The following is a 19566-nucleotide window of genomic DNA, read 5'->3' on the forward strand; positions in this document are numbered from 1 at the left end:
ATGGAATAAACTAGAGGAGGAAAAACTGATTCTTAACCTCAGATGTAATTTGCTCTGTGAGTTCTGGCAATTTTAAATGACATTGCACTTTTTAATTTTTCCAAAGGCTCAGCAGCAAATTTATCCCAATCAAGAAAGCCTATTATTAATTTACAAGGACAATTGTAGGAGTCTTTATAATTTCTCTGTGCAATTATTTGCCGTAAATTGCTAATACAGAAATACATGGAGTTTGCAAGAAACAGGAACTGCTTTTCATCTAGACAGATCACACTGCCCAGGTCTTGAATGTTGTCCAGACGTTCTAGTGGTATTGACAACGTAAGAAATATAATCAAGCTTCTGGACAGTTTCTAAAATGTTTCACACTGACAGTACCAAAAAGGTAGAAGCATTAAGAGCTATTGTGAAGGGTAGGCTGGCCTCTAGCAGATTCCTTCACTTTGCTTGTATACAGCTGAGCTTTGGACCCTGGACTTTGGAATAAAAAGACTCTTTGTTCAGCACTGAATGGCATTAGGCATGGGCTTCCTAAGGGGCCACCATGAAGCCTAGCATGAAGAGTGCAAACATTATCCAGAAAGCAAAATGAGAATGTGCGTGAAGAGATGATGGACAAATATTGCTACATATGCATATATATATATAGTGTATATATATATATATATATACACATACATACTATATATATGTATATATCTATGTATATATATATTTGTTAGGTATTTGATGAATTTGCTTGCAGAGTATTATTTACTCAATTTTATGCATGCAGTATATATTACAAATGTGAGCCATTGCTGACTGTGTATGCACATGCCTTCACCGAGGGTATATATCTGTATTTATTGCTGTCTGCCACAGTCAAAACACCCCAAATGGCAAATTTTTAAAGTTTAGAATTTCAATGCAGGTAAAACTAAGGTTGCAGGTCACTCAGTTCCGATCTCAGTTGTATATCCTACAGTGCCATCTGACTGAAGATACTTTGTTAGCATGTGAATGATGGAATGCAGAACATTTACAAATAGCACACCCTTATTCTGGTAATGGAGAAAGTTCATTGGCTTAATTCTTCTGTACTTCGTAGCCATAGCTCCACTGTGTGTTCAGTATGTCTGGTCTCTTTTCACTATAACCAACAGAAGCACCATACAAAAGTCTTACAATGGATGTCTTAATCTCTCTGTGTGCTTTTAGAGCATTATTTTGAATTCCATCATGCAGGCTTTTTTTTTTTTTTTTCTCTTCTGAAGTTTTATTACAACAACAGAATTCCCAGGGAGCTTTAGGGACAAGGTTCACATAATATTGCCCTAAAGTTTTACTCAAGGGGTGGAATCTGCTGATCTCCTATCATCTTTTTGTGGTGTTTCTCTTTCTGAAAGATGCAGTGTGCAGTTTTACAGAGTTGTTAACTGTGTACAGATTTTTTTATTGTTTACCAGACAGTGCACATCTACGAACCTTTCATGATGATTTCTTTCTCTGACCTCTCAGTGACTAGGCATCTTGTTCCTTAACACTGAGGGAGGCTGAAAAATGCTTGAGTTGCTCAATGTGTGCCTTCTATACCAGTTTCAAAATGGCTTATTCTTCTGGTTTCCATGGTGACAATTAACACTGTTACAAGGCATTGTTCCAGTCTCCATTTGGACAGAATTTTCGGGTGTGATTTTTCACACAAAAAATGTTTTATATAATTTTTTTAGGAAAAAAAAAAAAAAGAGAGAGAAAAAGCACAGTTTAGTATAAAGTGTCGAAAAATGTGTCTCAATCAGCCTGCCTGGATTTCTTAAAATGTTTTTATCAGGGGAAGTAAGGTTTTAACTTGCTTTGTTTTGGAATTCAACTTCTTTTGGCTTAAATATTTTTGCCAAACTTCTTCATGGATAAATGGTACTGCATTTATTTCCATTATTTTCTTTGTCCTTTGAGAAGTATTGATCGTATTGAGAGAAGGAATAAAAGGCCAAATTCTTTAACTTACGTAACAATGTTTTGGATTTCTTTTGAGTGTCCTCGGGAACACAAAACCAGGCATGCATGCACACAGCTAATCATGCTGTAAATATTTTGCAGGTTTTCCAGTACATTGCTGTTTGGGTTTTTTTTTTCCCAGTTTATATGACAGGTGTTGTGGGAAATTAAATATTACCCATTTATTTATTATTGAGTTTATTGTGAGAAGCTTGTGATCTTAACTTCCTTAATCTCATTTTTGGCTATTAAACAGTAATCTATATCATAACATCCACAGACTGTCACAATAGAGCAGTCTTTGCTCACTTAAAGCCGAGGAAAGAATGAATCTTTAGATTAAATTATCTTCTCACCACAGGATTAAGTAGTCCTACCAGACTAGGGTTGTGCAGCACTGATAGAGCTGGTAGCTAATTTTTCCATGCAACTGCTCAGAGTGTAGGTGTTTAATGGATTAAAAAATTGTATTAGCAATAGCATCTCATGTTATCAGTTCTCAAACTGTACCTCCTGTACCTTAAGTTAAAATACACATTGCATGTTAAATATCCAGGAGTGAAACAATACTGACTCTCAGTCATATACAAATACATCTGATAATCAACTGAAATCTCTCATCTTTTACTGTTACTATATAATGCATTTTCTATCAATCAGCACTTTCATCATGCTTGTTTATACAGTAGATTACACGGTGACAAAGACAGCACGTACATAAAACCTAGCTTATTTAGTTTTTAATGTAATAACCCTTTATAACATGTCACACTATTTGGATTATGCAGCAGTGAATTATTTTATCCAGTCCAAAATGAAATGAGATGTCTTCAGTTTCTAAGTTAACAAGAGCATTGTAGTTATGAAACATGCAGTGTGTTTTATTTCATCATCAGCTCTGCACTGCCCAGGAACATCCCTAGCCCCAGCCCAGGCAGCAGCAGGTGCCAGCCTAGAGCAGGTGATGAGCAGTAAGTGGCTGTGCCTGCACCAGTGACACACAGCTAGAGGACTCCCTCAGTCTATTAATTCACTTGACAAAAGAAAGGGAGTCGCGCGTACTGGATTTCAGTGCCTAGCAAATTGGGCTCTGGATTCCCTTTGATATTACATGTACTTATGGAAATAATTATGCAAATCCTTTTCGGCTATATCATCTTTAAATAGACATCAGATTACATAAAGAAGATTGTAATCTCCTCCAGCAGCCATTCTAGCCGAGAAGGCAATAACACAGGACCAGGAATCGTACTTGTTGAACACATCAGTCAAATAAAATGGTGTTGCCTCTTGGTGGGTCCAGCCCTAGTGCCCTACCTGGTACACATCTCAAACCTCAGCTACAGCACACCGAGTGTCAAAAGGCAAGTTCTTTATAAACAATTCCTTGGGCTTTACCATGCATATTCATGCAATTTTGGATACGCAGACACCTGATCAGTGTTCATTAATAATGAGAAATGGTTTAAATCACCTCATTTAAAACATTTGCTCTATGATCCACAAATGACTAATATTTGCTGAAGTTTACATAATACAAATGATGTGCATGTGTTGTGTAAATGAGAGATTAAAATATGAAACTAACAATATGCAAACATATGCATGGAAATGCTGAGAACCTGATAGCTGAAACAGTGATTTCACACCTTTATTATTTTCTTTAAGCTGTCTGCAATTGTATTTTTTCTTTGTTTTCCTACAGAGAATGCTCTTGGATCTGGCAAAGGCACCCATGTTTTAAACATTCATAATTCCAGTTTAATTTTTTTATATTTAGCCCAGTTATTAACATTTTCAGTATGAGCTGCAATAGCAGTTTTTTGACTGAATTTGAAGCAAAGAAAGCTTAATGTTTAGGAAGCAATTTTCTAATAGCTTTGCATAATTTATGTATGTCTTGTAAACACCTTTGCTAGTATATGTGCTGAACTCTCTTCTTCCAGTAATAGGCACATTTTTGGCCATATCAGAAGTTCCATTTCAATGAATTTTTTCGCACTTAATTATCTTAACTATATGGAGGGTACATATATGTGGATGCTTATGTGTTAATTTTTTTTATTTACTGTACCAAGTATGAAAACATAATTAAACACTATAATAACGATATACGTAATAGAGAAGTCAGATTTTTGGAGAATACAGTTTTAAGAAAAATATTTATTTTCCAATTCGTCTGTATATTAAAATACATTTCTATAGACTATGTAAATAATATAGACCTAAATATTTAGAAAGTCCTATGAAAGAATTTCTGAAAGAAGATTCCAGTTTTGTAACTGTTTTCTCTGTTCTTTTGTTTGTTTTTTTTTAAACAATAAATAGTGGTGCACACAAATAGAAGGTATTTTCAACCTGAAGAAACTATTGGACTGCATTAACATTGTGGCTGTTCTCATATGTGGGCCAGTTCACTGTTCCTGTTGGTTGATGCAATAAAAATCAAGTAACTGGAATTGTGTTTTAGGGGAGCTATTTCTAATTGTTTTTCGAAGGTCAAACTCACATTTTCAGGCCCATGTGTGACACAGAAAACACAATGGGAGAGAGAATAAATAAACTCTAGAGGAAATATAAGTATGAAATTATTTCCTTGGGGTTTTTTGTTTCATTTTGGTTTGTTTTCCATGAAGAACCTCAGCATAACTTCCTAAAGCAGTATATTTTAAAAATAAGATACCACTAACATGAATGAGGCAAGAGCAGACCAAAATTCAGATGGAAGATGGTTAGTGGGTATTATTGTACAAGTGAATATTGTGAGAGAGTGAACATTACTATATGTAATCAACTGCTAACTGCCTGCATAGATGTGTCACCCAGAAGTCTACGTGCTTGGTACCCAAATCTCCTATGTTATTAGAAGTTTGTGCTTAAAAAAAATAAAATTAGAAAATGTCAAATAGAGCATGGGCATAACCAAGAACATACAATTAAAGCTGATTTTTTTATGGAGAAAACTCTCTACAGCAACTAATACTATATATTTCTTTTCATTTTAGAGATACAATGTAGAAATGTCAATCAGACACCCAAAAAAGATGGAACTGCTTAGTAAGGTTGAAGCTCTGAAGAAAAGTGGTGTTTTACTACCAAACGATCTCCTTGAAAAAGTGGATTCAATTAATGAAAAATGGGAACTGCTTGGGGTATTTGCATTTTTATTACTGTTTGTGGGTTATGTGTACATTTTTGTGTGTTGAAGTACACTGTCTGTCTGATTTCTAATTTGGAGCACAAATATCTCTCTCTTTCAATCCACCACGTACATTTCAAACAAGCTACTCATTCTATTATAAAAACTCCATAGCCTTTTCCTCTTCTGTTGATTTTTTTTATTCCATCCTTGTCTCCTGTCTGACTTTAATAATTTTAGTTCTTTAATACATAAAAAATGTAAGTAAAATATGCCATGTATTACGGGTATGCACCAAGTCAACTATAATGCAGTATATCTGATATACACTGACTGTCATGCTTGAGTGAATGTTAATAGAATTTATTCTGAAGGTACATGTTAGAGACATCTACTGTTTAACTATTTACTATACCTTTAAGATGAAAAGTGGGGTTGTCACTGCATATTTCAGGTCACACTGATGGCTCGAAAACAAATATACGGATTCAGTACAAATCTGCATACCTGAAGCTGAGAATACAACCAGGATATGTTTCATGCTGTTGTATTCATCTCAGTTTTGATAAAAGCCAAAAAAGTTTCATGTAATTCATTTCACGCTATGATGGGCTGGGTCTCAGCCAAAGAGGGAGATACAAGAATCTGGCAAAAAAAGCAATATAGAGATTCTGTTACCCAGAGACCGGTGATGGCACTGTGCAGGAGACACTATTGTCCTATTGTTGTAAAACAGCTGAGGGAGGGAGGTCAAACTATATATTTTTCCATCCACTTCTCTCCTTAATTGCCTTCACTTCAAATCAAGGGTAAGATAAATTTATATATTACTTTAAATGATTAATTATAGATGTGTGATATTAGCAATACATTGCATAGTTTTGCATGCTATTATCCTAGTTCAAAAAGTATTTCTAATATTTTATGAGTAAGCTATACATGCAACCTGCCAACAGCATTTTAAATACTGAGTTGTGTCACTTAAGGTTATATGGTAATGCAATAGCCATTTCAGAGGGTGGGGCTTTTTTAGTTAAGTAGAGTTGCTTCTAAATGTGCAAATTGTCAGAAAATGTTAAAATTTGCCTTATGACCAGTGAGCTTATTACTTTAAATTTTAATCTGCAGCATCACCATAAGCATTTTGAACTTGTTTGATCATTAATAAATTTACTGATTAAAAAAAGATTCACAAACCCAGCCTTTTACATCTGATCATGACAACTTTTATTTTTAAAATAATTTCAGATGTAAGCCTTACGTTTATAAATTTCAGGGTATTTAATCATCTTAATTCAGTGGCACTGATTCAATCTGGTAGTATCTAAAACTATGAAATAAGATCATAATTCTTAAAATCTAGGAAAACTGTCTTAAAAAAATTTGAAACCCTTTGCTTCTAAGTATGTTAAAATCAAAATATACCTCCAGATAAAGTTTTACCATTAATTTCAGCATTTACAAAAAAATAAAATATAACTATTACAGTTTTTCTGCTAAATGCAGTTTCATGAATAATAAGCAGAGTTTGATAGAGTTTTGTTTAATTTAATAAAAACCTCTGCAGAAACTAACAGCACTAGACATACTGTTTTAATTGGCATGATTACATTTTAATTGGCATGAAAAAAATTAAAGACAAGGATTTTAACTTCTAACAATGGCAAAATAGAGGGATATGGTTTTTAATATTACTTTCATCTAAGGTGAACACTGTGGAATGGAAATACATTAGAATGAAATGTCAGTGGTGCGTACAGTTTAATCTGTGAAATTTTGTCCCCTGTGCTGAATATTACTCTGTCTCAATTGCATATTAAACAACCCTATCAAGGCAGGCATTGGCATCTGCTGTGCTGACACAAATTGTGAATTAAATGAAATTGATGTCCTCTGTCGTATATTTATGAAGACGGACCATTCTCTGAAGTATTCTGTTTATGAAGAATTTATGATTGCAAACTGTTCCAGAACAAAAAAGTGGCAATAAATTCTTTTTTGTGACCCTACCCTCCAAGGGCATTGATTTCACCTCCTGCTGCTACTTTTGTTGCAGCATAAAAACAATAGCTAGTGCTGGATTCCACTGAGGGTCTTCAAATTATCAATATTTGCACCATGAAAATAGAAGGGTGTTGCCAAGAAAGCATGTTTTTTCAGTTATGATCTCCTAAAGACATGATTTACAGAATGCCACATAGCAGATTAATATCTGTTGCTCTAATTTTATTCGTGTTTTAAAGCTTATTTTTGGAAGCTAATTTCATTGTTATAAATTATATTCCAGTAACTTTCTACAGCATGCACTTTCAACAGACAGATATACTGGGTCACCTAAAACTGTATCTTCATGCTACAACAATTAACCACGACTAATTATCAGGTTAAAAGGTTATTGGATGTGAGTGTCAGTGTATATTCAATATTCTACAATCAGTAACACAGATCTAGTGCTTATAATAAGTGTCAGCCTGACAGCCTCTTATAGGTCAGATAAAATACTGCTTGGCATAGAAGAAGCAGGCAACAGCACATCTCTCTTGTGATGTTAAAGGATTGCCTTTCAAAATACTGAAAAGGAAGGTAACTTTCTATCCCTGGTCTCTTCAGAATACTCATTAAGCACCCGGCGTCCACTATCAAAATGTTATTCAGTGATTCTGTTATTAGAAATACTACTTTGAAAAGCTGGAGTAAATTAGTTTCATTAGCAATAAGAGGCGAACGTTTATTCTGGTCCATTATCTTAAAGTGGATGCTTAACACAGAGAACTGAAATTCGAATTTGGTCGCCTAAAAAAGTGGCCTTATGTTCAGGAGCAGTGAGGATTTTTGCTGTCTGAATGAGTTCATCCATTTTTAAAAACAAACCAGCTGTTTTGTCACCTAACTGCCCCAGGGTTACATGTATGGGAATTATAACCTAGCAGTCATACCTCAAAAAAAATCTCAGTGTTTCTCTAAAAATTTAAATGGTACCCTGGATAGGAGTCTGGTGAACTCAGTGATTGTCATATTTTCTGTTGCTGCCTAGAAACCAGCAACTCTTATGGCCATAAGTGTCTAAAGCCACAGACAAATTCTGTAGAGTAACTAGTTTACAAAGTTATGAAGCATTTTGTCTCCTCTGTCCCTAATTACTCTTATTAAACACTGATTTATAATCCTTCTAGCAAAGTCAGTGACCCAGAGAGAACAGCATAAGTGAGAAACAAGGGTACGAAAATTGAAATGTATTGAAACAAGGAAACAAAGAATGAAATTGATTTATATTAGTCATAATTATAAAAAAAAACCACATCTCTAGTCATTTAACAGATTTTTCTTGTTGCACATTAACCTATATATGTTTTGGTACATAATAATCTATGTTTTTTTTTATCTGATGCATTAGAAAACCCTAGGAGAGAAGATCCAAGACACAATGGTAGGGCACAGTGGGTTAGGTCCACGTGACCTGCTCTCGCCTGAAAGCGGCAGCCTGGTAAGGCAGCTGGAGGTCAGGATCAAAGAGCTGAAAGGGTGGCTGAGAGATACAGAGCTTTTCATCTTCAATTCCTGTCTGAGACAAGAAAATGAAGGAACAATGAATGCTGAGAAACAACTGCAATATTTTAAGGTAATAAAAATACTATCGTGGCTTTTGTAGAGAAACTCTTCTTTATGGTGGGATGAAATATTTAGCTTATACATAACATAATGTGATGTATGTATATATTTAATTATAAATTTTCATCTTCATTTATGTGTTTGCTCATGTTTATTTTATTGAATCCTTACAATAATATTTATTTCTGAAATACTTTTTGCTAAAGGAGGCTTTAGAGGGCTAATTGCACCACGGTTGCAAAAGCAATTATATTCTTTCCTATGACTTTACTGTCAAATATAGAATCATAGAATGGTTTGGGTTGGAGGAGACCCTAAAGATGATCTATTTCCAACCCCCCTGAAATGGGGAGGGGCAAAAAAAAAGCAGCTGAATTTTATCACAAAAGCTTCACTCTGAATTTCACTCTCTGCATAAGGTAATTAAGGTCTTGTGTGATCATCAGTTTAATAACCTATATCTCTGCACATATGAGTCAAGAACAGCCTATCTGAGGTAACAATTACAGTGAGCTAAATTTAGCATACATGAGAAAACATTCAAGGTTGTGGTGACTAGATACGTGGAAAAGACGTATACCCTATGAGATTTGCATTAATCTAGGCCACATCCTAAGCCTAAGCCTGAAGATTTATAGAAAGGATGGAAAAGATTGTAGCCACAATGCTTTATTCAGATGATAAGCTCTTTCAATCGCAGGCCAGTGTTCAGCTTTGCAATCGACTTAGTGGAGGTTGCATGTTTTGTTCCATTCCCCACAAGTAGTAGTAACATTCAGGAAAGAGGGCTAATTTAGCAAACACACCCGGTAGAACTGTGCAATTTTCTTCTGTTCATAGTTTCTAAATAAACCCTCATCCAAGTCATCATTACAGGTTGCTTTACTGTGCTCTACAAGTGATCTTTGACCAAAGAATAAGAAAGGAATCACAAGTCATTGTAAGCTTTAGAGGTAAAGAGGTTTTTTCTCTTACACTAGTACACCAGGGTGTCTAGAACAACAGCACTGTCAAGGTGATGGACAATTTCTTAAATATACACCTCAAAGAGTATGTTGCCAACTCTTCTAAATGTACCTTTTTTTTTTTGTACAAGTGTTCAAGAAAACAACAGCAGAAATATTATTTTCTTCCCAGTTAGTCATTCCTTAACTCTTGATATTCTAATCATGATGATTAATGAGAAGTGTGCGTCAATGTAGATAAAGTCAGTGGTTTTCAGGCTCCTGAACTTGTCCATTTGAAAGCAATTTTAAGTTTTCTTATGACATCAATACTATTTTTTTAATGATTTGCAGTTTTCTGCTAATGGGGGAAAAAGGCCATGATGATTCTGTTTGATCTATCAGCAAACTTCAAAGCGAGCGATTATGAAGGACTGTTGAAAGACCTGCAGAACTTCACAGCAATAGATGCATATTTTCCATAGGCAATGCTGGACATTTTTATTTCTGTAGATAATTATGGCATTTATTTAAGTGCAGAACTATGTATGTTAAAATCTAATTTCAGGCAAGCTTTTTTTAAATCTAAATTTATATATATATATACACACACACACACACACACACACACACACACAGAGAAATACCATATCAGTCTTACTTATTTTGTGCATAAATCTCTCAAATTAAATATTTTTATATGTATATGACATGATATCATACCAAAACATTAAACGCTAACCAAAAGGTTAGATGTTAAACAGTATAGTATCACCTACCATGATGTAGCCAGAGTACTTCCTTACTTGGTTGACTATCTATTAATTATACAAATAATACATTAATTATTTTCAAAATGGTAGCCATTAGAGTATAAAAAATAATTACCCATCATATATGGTGAGAGCACATCATTTTGTCATATATATTGAACCATCTTTGTCTCATTAAATCTGAAATCCACTATAACTAAGTTTTCCATTCTTCACTGATCTCCTGGGGAAGTGTATAAAAGAGAAAATGGATATAATTAACAATACTGCAATGTATAATACATATATTTGAGAAAGAACATTTAGAACATTTTCAAAAACATTAGCTATGCCACTAGTAGAAAACCTGCTGGGGTTTAGTTTGACTTACTTTCCACTTAACTTAAGAGTTTAACCTTATTACTGCTTTCACTGTGGTAAGTGAATCATTGTTTCTTAATGGAAATTTACTGTGATGAACCATCCCAATACACACAGCCACTGTACACAGGGAAACATTTTTAATAAAACAAACTCAACAATGCCGTTGATTTTCATTCCATAATGTTATGCTTTAAATTACACTTATGCCTTAGGAAAAACAGTTATTCCATTTTTTGAGGTGTTTTCCTTCCATTTTGGAGTTGGAGGATGAATTGAATGTGTAGTTCATATGCAGTTGGGACCCAAGATGAGAGTGATGTGGAGGAAGGAGTAGTTGTTAAATTCACTAGTAAGAAACTATTTCGACTTCTTTGGCTTTTTTATAGAAAATCATGCCATATAAATTTGAGTGTTCTTTTTATTAAAGAATTGGCTACTCCATTATTTTCTTTTGGAACACTCTTCTGTAATAATAACACTCAGAATTTCTATAGTACTGTCCAGTCAAGGAGCACTACATGCTGCACAAACACTACTGAACTAAGCCCCACTAAACTTTAAGGCAGGTATTGTTATCATCCCCTTTTTAGAAATGAGGGAAATAAAATACATAGAGATTAAATCACTTTTCAAGGTTTTGACAGAAAGTCAAGTGTAGCCTAAGCACAGCTTCTGTTCAAGAAGGGAGAAAGAATGAACACAAGATATTGAGCTGTAAAGGGGGAAGCCCATGTGTCTGACTCCTGTTATTTCTTCTGTTGCAACACAAAGTGTAGACTAGACACAGGATGTAGAAGAAAATAATAATAATAAAATAATACTTCAAATTCTTGAGCTCGTCATAGCTACAAACATATGTTTATTTTATTTATTCATGCTTTTTATTCCTCTTTAAGTCCCTTGAGTTCATGTTTTCTAGCTTTCCACAGAAAACCATGAGGGCAAGATCCAGGATCTTACTTTTTTAATGAAATATGAGATTCTCAGGTAAACACATAGTTCTAGCCCCTGAAATACCAGATGTAATGAGACTGATAATTGGCACAACTGATTTCCTAGACTAACAATGTACAGCTATTTTGTGGGTCAGGAGAGATTTGGAGCTATAAAGAATGAGAAGCAATAATAAAAAGAGTTTGCATTCTTTCATGAAAGTTTTACTAAGTTTCATTTGAGTAAGGTCTAGCCAGAAATTTATGTGCCTGTTAGCTTCTCAGTAGAAGTGGTCTGCCATGTTTCTTTTATGTGTCTGGGACTTCAAAAAGCATGCTTTTTTTCTCTGCAAAGTGCCCCCCAAAAGCAGCAAGGGAGCCTAAATAATTAGTCATATATTTCTGTCACTTGCAATAAAACTTAAGACTTTAAGTGTTTTATATAGAGAAATGATCAGCCTCAAAAAGCTGTTTTGGCTTTGGCTCACAGACCAGATACTCAAGAATAAGCTTAGATTTGTGAGTACCTGTCTGTCTCAGGATCCCTTCTCAATCATGTATGACTGGGAAAGCCTCTAGTGTTTTCAGTAGCAAGATTTATAAAGGAACCTGTTCTTTCTCCTCCAAACTTGGATGGGGAACAAGATTTTCCTCTTCAGAACAGGATTTTACCAGAGATTTTACACTAAATTGTGTTTGGCAAAAATAATGTTGCTTTTCATGTAATTTTCTGATCTGGTTTTATTTGAAGTAATAAGCATCATGCTATATAGAGTCATACCTGTCTCTTAAATCTTTATTTGTGTCTTTAACAAAAATAGTCCTGGTTTTCACTGGTACTGAAAGCTTGTGGTTTTCATTGACTTTGGTCAATATATCCATTAAAGAAATCAGACTACTTAATCATACAAAACATGATGAAAATTTCTTCTCATTTGAAATTTCTGAAAGTCAAGGGTTTATTGAATTCCACAGCTAGTATTATTTGTTGCCATTTCTGTTTGCCTTGTAAACAGTGTAAATTATGTGATGCTTGTAACTATTTCTAATGATTAGAGCCATTCAGAACTGTAAGTTTTCATCTTCCACTACATTTATGACTTGAGCATACCCGATGATGTAGTGCCATTTTTAAATAAAAATTATTTCTCAGCAGCATCTCTCATTTCTCCAGTGCCTAAGGCAACTAAACTTTCTTATTAAATAATATAGGTTGCATTGGTAATTAATAGTCAATATGTTTTACAATGTTTTTTTATATTTACTGAAAAGTTTGTAGAAGAGTCAGCACTGTACTTCATACAAAAAAAATCAGTTAAACGTACATCAGCCAAATAAAACACAAGTGAGTTTGGGAGCATGCAAGATTATGGCCAAAATGAAGTAAAACTATTAATGTTGAATAAAGGTTTGGAGATACAGAAATTAAAGAAAGTGCTTTCCTGCTAGAGGTGTCAGGAATTGCTTTCACCACTGCATTTTGGATCCTTTACAGTTTTTAGAATGATGTTTCTGGCAGAGCTGCAATCAAAGAACTACAGAATTTCAATATGCATGTAACAAAAGTATGCAAAAGAGTCTCCCACAGAAAGTCCAAAAGAAGTCAAGATGGATTTAATCCTTTTCACACCTCAATGATGACAAAAAAAAAAAAGTTATTATAGTTTTAATAAATTTCTCAAAAGGAGTCCAAAAGAAGTGTGACTTCAGAGACCTAAAACTTTTCACAGATGAAGAATTGTTTACCCAAATTTTGTTTGGATTAAATTTTAGCAAACAGAAATGCATACAGTACTAAATTGTACAAAACCAGGTAGGATTCCAAAGTTGGAAGTAGCCTGATGCTTCTCACAAAGGTTTGAAGCAAATTCAGACTGAATTTCCATGACCTACCATCCCAAAGTAGCACTTCATTGGACCACTGAAATGGGAAGCCACATCTTTATATTAAAGCAGCTTCACATACATATTTTTTGGCCCCAATACAATACATGATTGTATCTCTAAGTTGATTTAATATACTAAAATATCAATGCACAATACTCTGTATATATGCAAATACACATAAACAAAGAACACTTAGATATTTAATGTACCTCAGATTTTGACTCAATATACTTATTACTTACTGAAAAAAAGTTCACTTTGTGCTTCAACAAGCTCTCCCTATTTAAGGCAACACTGATATGACATAGAATTCCCATTCAAGAATAAATGCTCTGCTGAGATAACAGTTTCATTCCATCATCTAATTTTGGCTGTGAATCCTAAACCTTAAATTCTCTGTTTTTTTACATTGTTACTTACTTTCTGATTAATCAAAACATAAAAATTAATCTTAAATAATATCTAGTTGTCTAAACCTTTTTCCCCCCACAATTACTCCCTTTGCTGGGAGAAATAGACAGAAGAGCTCTGGACTAAGACTGGAATGTGGGATGGAGGTTTCTCTAGTAATAGGAAGAACTGAGATCAGATACAGCAATATACTGAATGCTTTGGTGGACAGAGAATAACCTGGTGGCTGTTTTTAGGCTAAAAAATCATATTTTGATTACCTCTTGGGTCTGTTTTAGGTACTGTCCCCTTATTTCTGATATACCAAGAAGATTGCCCCACAAACAGCATGGGTTAAAACATGCATATGTCAAAACAGACTAGCTACAGGGCACAGATCTTCTCTGAGTTTCTTTTCTAATAATCGGGAGAAAAGTACTTTTAGGATGCAATTAGTCCATTCTGATTTAGGCATCCAAAACATCTAAAATTTAGGCTATGGAGAAGAGGTGCCTCAGCTGCTTCTAAATGACTAGCTCCGGCTCACATTCTCCATTAGTTGAGACAAATCACAAATCATCAGGAGGAGTATCATTAGGACAGAGGGACTTGGGGATGAGACAACTGCAATTCCAACTTAGAATGATTTACTGATATCTGTGAGGTTCTTCTACACTAATTACAGGTTTATTTCTTTTCCAGAAAGGTTAAGCCCAAATTTCTCTTTCAGTCCTCCTGGATGTGCAGTAGGGTGCTCATTTGAACCATCTTGTTAACTGAAACTGGTGAGGAGGAAATTGAGCCCTTGTCCTTGTCTTTCTTACTGTACTGGGGATCTGTTTTTAATTCTCTTGTCATGGGTAAGCTTGAGAGACTTCAGATCTCACTCAATTTGAGCAACACAGAAGACACTGGCTTGCAGAGAAAGCTGTTCCAAACTGGCCATTACAAAGTAAAGCCTGAAATTTCATAGTGACAAAGGGCTTACAGTTCCTTTCCCAAGACTTTCATATCAACGACAACTACAGATTTTGAGCTGTATTTCCCTGTCTCAGTCATGGCCTCCTGAAGAGCCATATGTGTAGAATTAAAAAAAAATGGCCTCTTTTGAGAGAACATTCTGAGTTCTATCACTTATTATTTTCATTATGATTGAAGATATAATTGATTTTTTTTTCTTTTGATCTGTCCAAATGACTCTTTGAAAATGAGACTGCTTATTGTTCTGCTATTGCCTTGAAGACCTATTTACTGCAAAACCAGAGTCATTCTCTTCTGCTACTATCAACCTGGAAAAGGAAAATGAGAAGAAAGCAGATGATGACACAACATAAGGAGAATGAAATGTTTCCCCTAAAAATAAGCCAGGACTGACTTGCATTAATTTACAGAGAGGGTTGGTACTTTGGTTGGCCTCAAAGCTTTACCTTTGTTACTGATAACATGTAGGAAAAAAAGCACAGCGTGGACCGGGAATTTAAGACAGGCTAACAAAACTCACTGCGCTGTCTCCATCAAGGTTCACTTTGTACTACTGCATGTGATTAGATTATTTATTTGATTGTCTATAACTGCCCCTTTGGAGTCATAGCATTGCATTTTCAGGTGCAAATCTATCCAATATTAGTGGATCATTGATTGAATAGTGTCTCTGGACCCATTAAATCCTACTAATGAGGTTTTTCTTTAATTGGTTGATCACTGACCTAGCAGACTGTTGCTTAATTTTGGTTTCAAACTGGACTGTTTTCCCAAGTTTTGTCTTTGTATGTAAATTAAAAGACCATCGTCCCAGTAGGGAGTATTATCATAGACTATATGAGTACCTTTACTTACACTGAAAATAATTTCATACTGCCAGGAAATCTATTGATTTTAGTAGAATTTTTTGCAGGGTAAAGTGTAATTTAGTATGAGTAAGAATATGAGTGTAAAATAACAAGTCATCAATATATATTCCTTAGTGTTTATTGCAGTCCTTATCAGGTAAATTATGTATCACAAGTATGAGATGTCAGTCAGGAATGAGATTTTTAGACTGGTACCATATTTCTAGGGATGGGAGAGTGGCTTAGATTATTAGATTATGCTTACTGCATAAAGTCAATGGGGAAAAAATAGTATGTGGATTTCTGTCCTTTGAAGGATGACTCTTTTAATGTTAGGCAAGAGCTACATTTTCTTGCCTCAGAACAAAACTGAAGGCCTGGCCCCTAATCTGATGCATTTTATCAATGGCTGATGGTGCAATGTCATTCTTATGGAACCATCTTTCCCTTTATCACATTGATGCTTATTTTCATGGATCATTTTTTGGTCACAATGGACCATTTGGTCACGTGGATATTTTGGTCACAATAAGAGCAACCTCATTATGTTCTAAGCGTTAGTGAAGCCAGAAGTGAAGGCCTCTTTCATGGCCCCTTTGCTCCCATCCTGTCTATTATTCTCACCCCAATGCTATTGTCCAGGCAGTGGAAGAATGGCACTTGAAGGTGCAATAGTATGAGTAGCTCTGAGTCTCTAAGACCATCACAGACAAACAGTCACTGTGGCCACACATTTGGCTTTTGATAACCTGTAGCTTTTTGACTGCCATGCACAGTTAATTTTGACCAAATCACCTTCTTCTGTCCTTCCCTCTAATTCAAACCTTCTTGTAGTCCTGGGACTAAACTGTGTATGTCAGTCATGTCCGTCTAACTTGTACAAGAGGCAAGTTAGCATTAATTTAAAACCTGACATATTTAGCGAATCATAGAATTGTAAATTTTAGAAAAGACTTCCAAGACCATCAAGTCCAACCTTTGACTGAATACCACCATGTGAACTAAACCATGGCACTAAATTCCTTTCAGGTAGTTGTAGAGAGGGTAGCTGTACAGAGTGATACCCTGAGCCTCCTTTCCTTCAGGCTGAACAATTCCAGCTTCTTCAACCACGCCTCATATGATCTGCCTTCCAGACCCCTCTGTTGCCCTTCTTTGGACATGCTCCAGCACCCCAATTTCTTTCTTGGAGAGAGGACCAGAACTGAACGCAGGAGTTGAGAGGCAGCTTCACCAGTGTTGAGTAGAGAGGGACATCTACTTCCCTAGTCAATGTGATCGCTTGTCTTAATCTTACGTACCAAGTTAAGTACTGAGCTAGCTACCCTACATCTGAGAGGGGTGACCCTACCTCACCACAGTGCTGCCTGGATCTGGTTGATTCTGCTCTAAGTAGCTTCTCTTGTTGGGGATTTTTAGTATTGTCTTGAACTGAAACCATAACTGTGGGTCAGTATATTTATGCTTAAGGTAAGGTGAAAGAATGTATATCCATTCTGAGGATGCACTGCTTTTTGGAAATAAGATAAAGAACAGAATTTCTGGAAAAGCCTGTTTGTTGTCTTTGTGCGTATACAGACAGACATGAAAACATCACAATTTATTTTCCTCAGTTTACCCAGGCACAGCTCAACCTGTATGTTTTTGTATCCAAGCAAAGTTTACATCATTGACATAAGAAAAAAGCCAAAGGAAATTTCTTTTTCCTTACTTATTACATGTGTTTATTTCCCCTTTCCTGTTCCAAAGCCTCCAAAAGAATAGTCTAATTTATTTTATGTTTGCTGCTTTCCCATAAAAATGTAATACCTATACACTGCAGGACATGTTCTTCTGTAATTCAGAATAGGGTAAGCTCTCACTACATTTTGGAAAATACCAGGCCCATTGCACAAGGACAGCAAAAATACACATCTACCACCTATGAGGGAACTAGATTAAGAAAGGGAGTAAGTACAGTATTAACATCTGAACCTCAGCTTGAGAGCTACAGATATTGATGTACACCCATGCAAGGAATTTTCTAGGCTAGAAAAAGGGATCCTCCTGCCACCCCCTCTGGCTCTTCTATCTGAGTGACATGGCTTATTCCCTGGAACCAAGTTAACTCCAGCTTCCAATTGTGTAGTATATAGCTCTAAAATACTTCCGTTTAAAAATTAATCTAATTCCATGTATGAAACACAAGAAAAATAAGGCTTGAAAAAGATATGTTGTATTTCAGTAGGGAAGATTCCTTTTCATCCAACACTGTTTTACTTTTATTTTTAAAAGTTATCTTCCTGTAATTGCACACTAGTTTAGAGTTAAGATAGGAGCATCTTAACAATAATGGGCATTTTTTTTTAACAGATTATTGCCAAAAGTGCATTCTTTATTCCAGGGAGACACTGTAATAGATACCAGCGCTTTATAATGATACAAGCAATCTGTAAGCTATTATAGTTTCTTTTATAGTAACTTAATCTTCATATTGTTTTATACGTCTGGAATTTTAATAGTGTTTTTAATTTATGAAGAGGAGTATATTACATATTACTAGTTACATGGGAGTATGAGCTAAATAACAGACCATTGAATGGTATTCTTACAAACAAATATTTTGAAGTACTTAAATAGGCGTAAGGAATAGAACAAAGAAGTTAAAGATTGCCATACAGATATAGTAATAGCTGTTATGGAATGGATCCAGAATCATCTAATCTGAATTGTGACTGTTTTTAATGCATATATTTTATTCCTAGAGAAAAATTGGAATGCTATTTAAAAGTAAATATTTTACTTAATCTAAATAAATATATTTACCTAGTTAATGAATTTAATTATTAAAATAATAATAAAATAACATATAAATAATCTATTATGTTAATAATACATATTATAATAATAAATTATTCAATTATTTTTTACAGATAAGTACAGATACCCATGTAACCTTTTGAAGCTAATGAAAAGAATTCATTAAATACTTGCTTATATGTAGAATGCAAACCCCTATGTACACTCTTAAAGGCAGTGAAAAAATGAAGTCTTTTTTCCTTTCATTGTCATTTTTAATATGTCTAGAAAGAGACACAGTTCTCTTGTAAGAGAAATATCGTAACACTTTGCTAAGCAGTGAGTTACAGAGATATGATCAATTTAGTGGTTGTAATACTATTAAAAGTAGGGCTTTTAAATGAAGACAACCAGTTCACTATTTTGAAAGAAGTGATATTCTACTTTAAACTGTCATTCTGTATTTCTGACTTGCAATTAGATGATATTTCTAAAATGTCACTCCCAGATTCTGTTGTGACTGTCATCATAATAAAATGTGACAGGAAAGATATTATATCAATACTTTTTCCATAATTAGCATTAAATTTATCTCAAGGGTTAAGTACAAAGGTTTTTCACTGAATGGTCTTCAAGTTTTGTGCCTTTAAAATCTTTTAATATAGCCAAGACTGGTGACAACCGGGAGATAGATCTATGAACAAACCTGTTTGGAGAGAATAGTTTTGTGGTGTGTGATATATGTTACGCAAATGAGCTTATTAGGGCCCTCATCTATTTTATTATTGGTGCCCAATTTAATAGAGGCATTTAAAAAACAATATTTCTGCCTGCCTCCTTGAAATGAAGAAGATACATTGATATAATTGAGAGCAAATGATTGCATGTTGTGCCATTTAATCATGTCATTTTTCAATTGCTGTTTTTTGCACTTCACTGCAT

At 34.7% G+C, this 19566-nt stretch overlaps 1 protein-coding gene across 6 annotated transcripts in view; it reads left to right on the forward strand.

Annotated features, from left to right (window-relative positions):
- AKAP6 (A-kinase anchoring protein 6) overlaps window positions 1-19566 on the forward strand; it is a 259455-nt gene that overhangs the window by 207236 nt on the left and 32653 nt on the right. For all 6 annotated transcript variants that reach the window (XM_088057688.1, XM_088057686.1, XM_088057690.1 and 3 more), the window contains 2 exons: window positions 4986-5132; window positions 8514-8738. In XM_088057688.1, coding sequence (XP_087913814.1) covers window positions 4986-5132; window positions 8514-8738 — 372 coding nt within the window. The remainder of the gene's footprint in view (window positions 1-4985; window positions 5133-8513; window positions 8739-19566) is intronic.

Source organism: Pseudopodoces humilis, chromosome 7 (genome assembly GCF_049639895.1).
Source record: "Pseudopodoces humilis isolate 2021_Gansu_Grassland_sample_001 chromosome 7, ASM4963989v1, whole genome shotgun sequence".
Taxonomy (NCBI): domain Eukaryota; kingdom Metazoa; phylum Chordata; class Aves; order Passeriformes; family Paridae; genus Pseudopodoces; species Pseudopodoces humilis.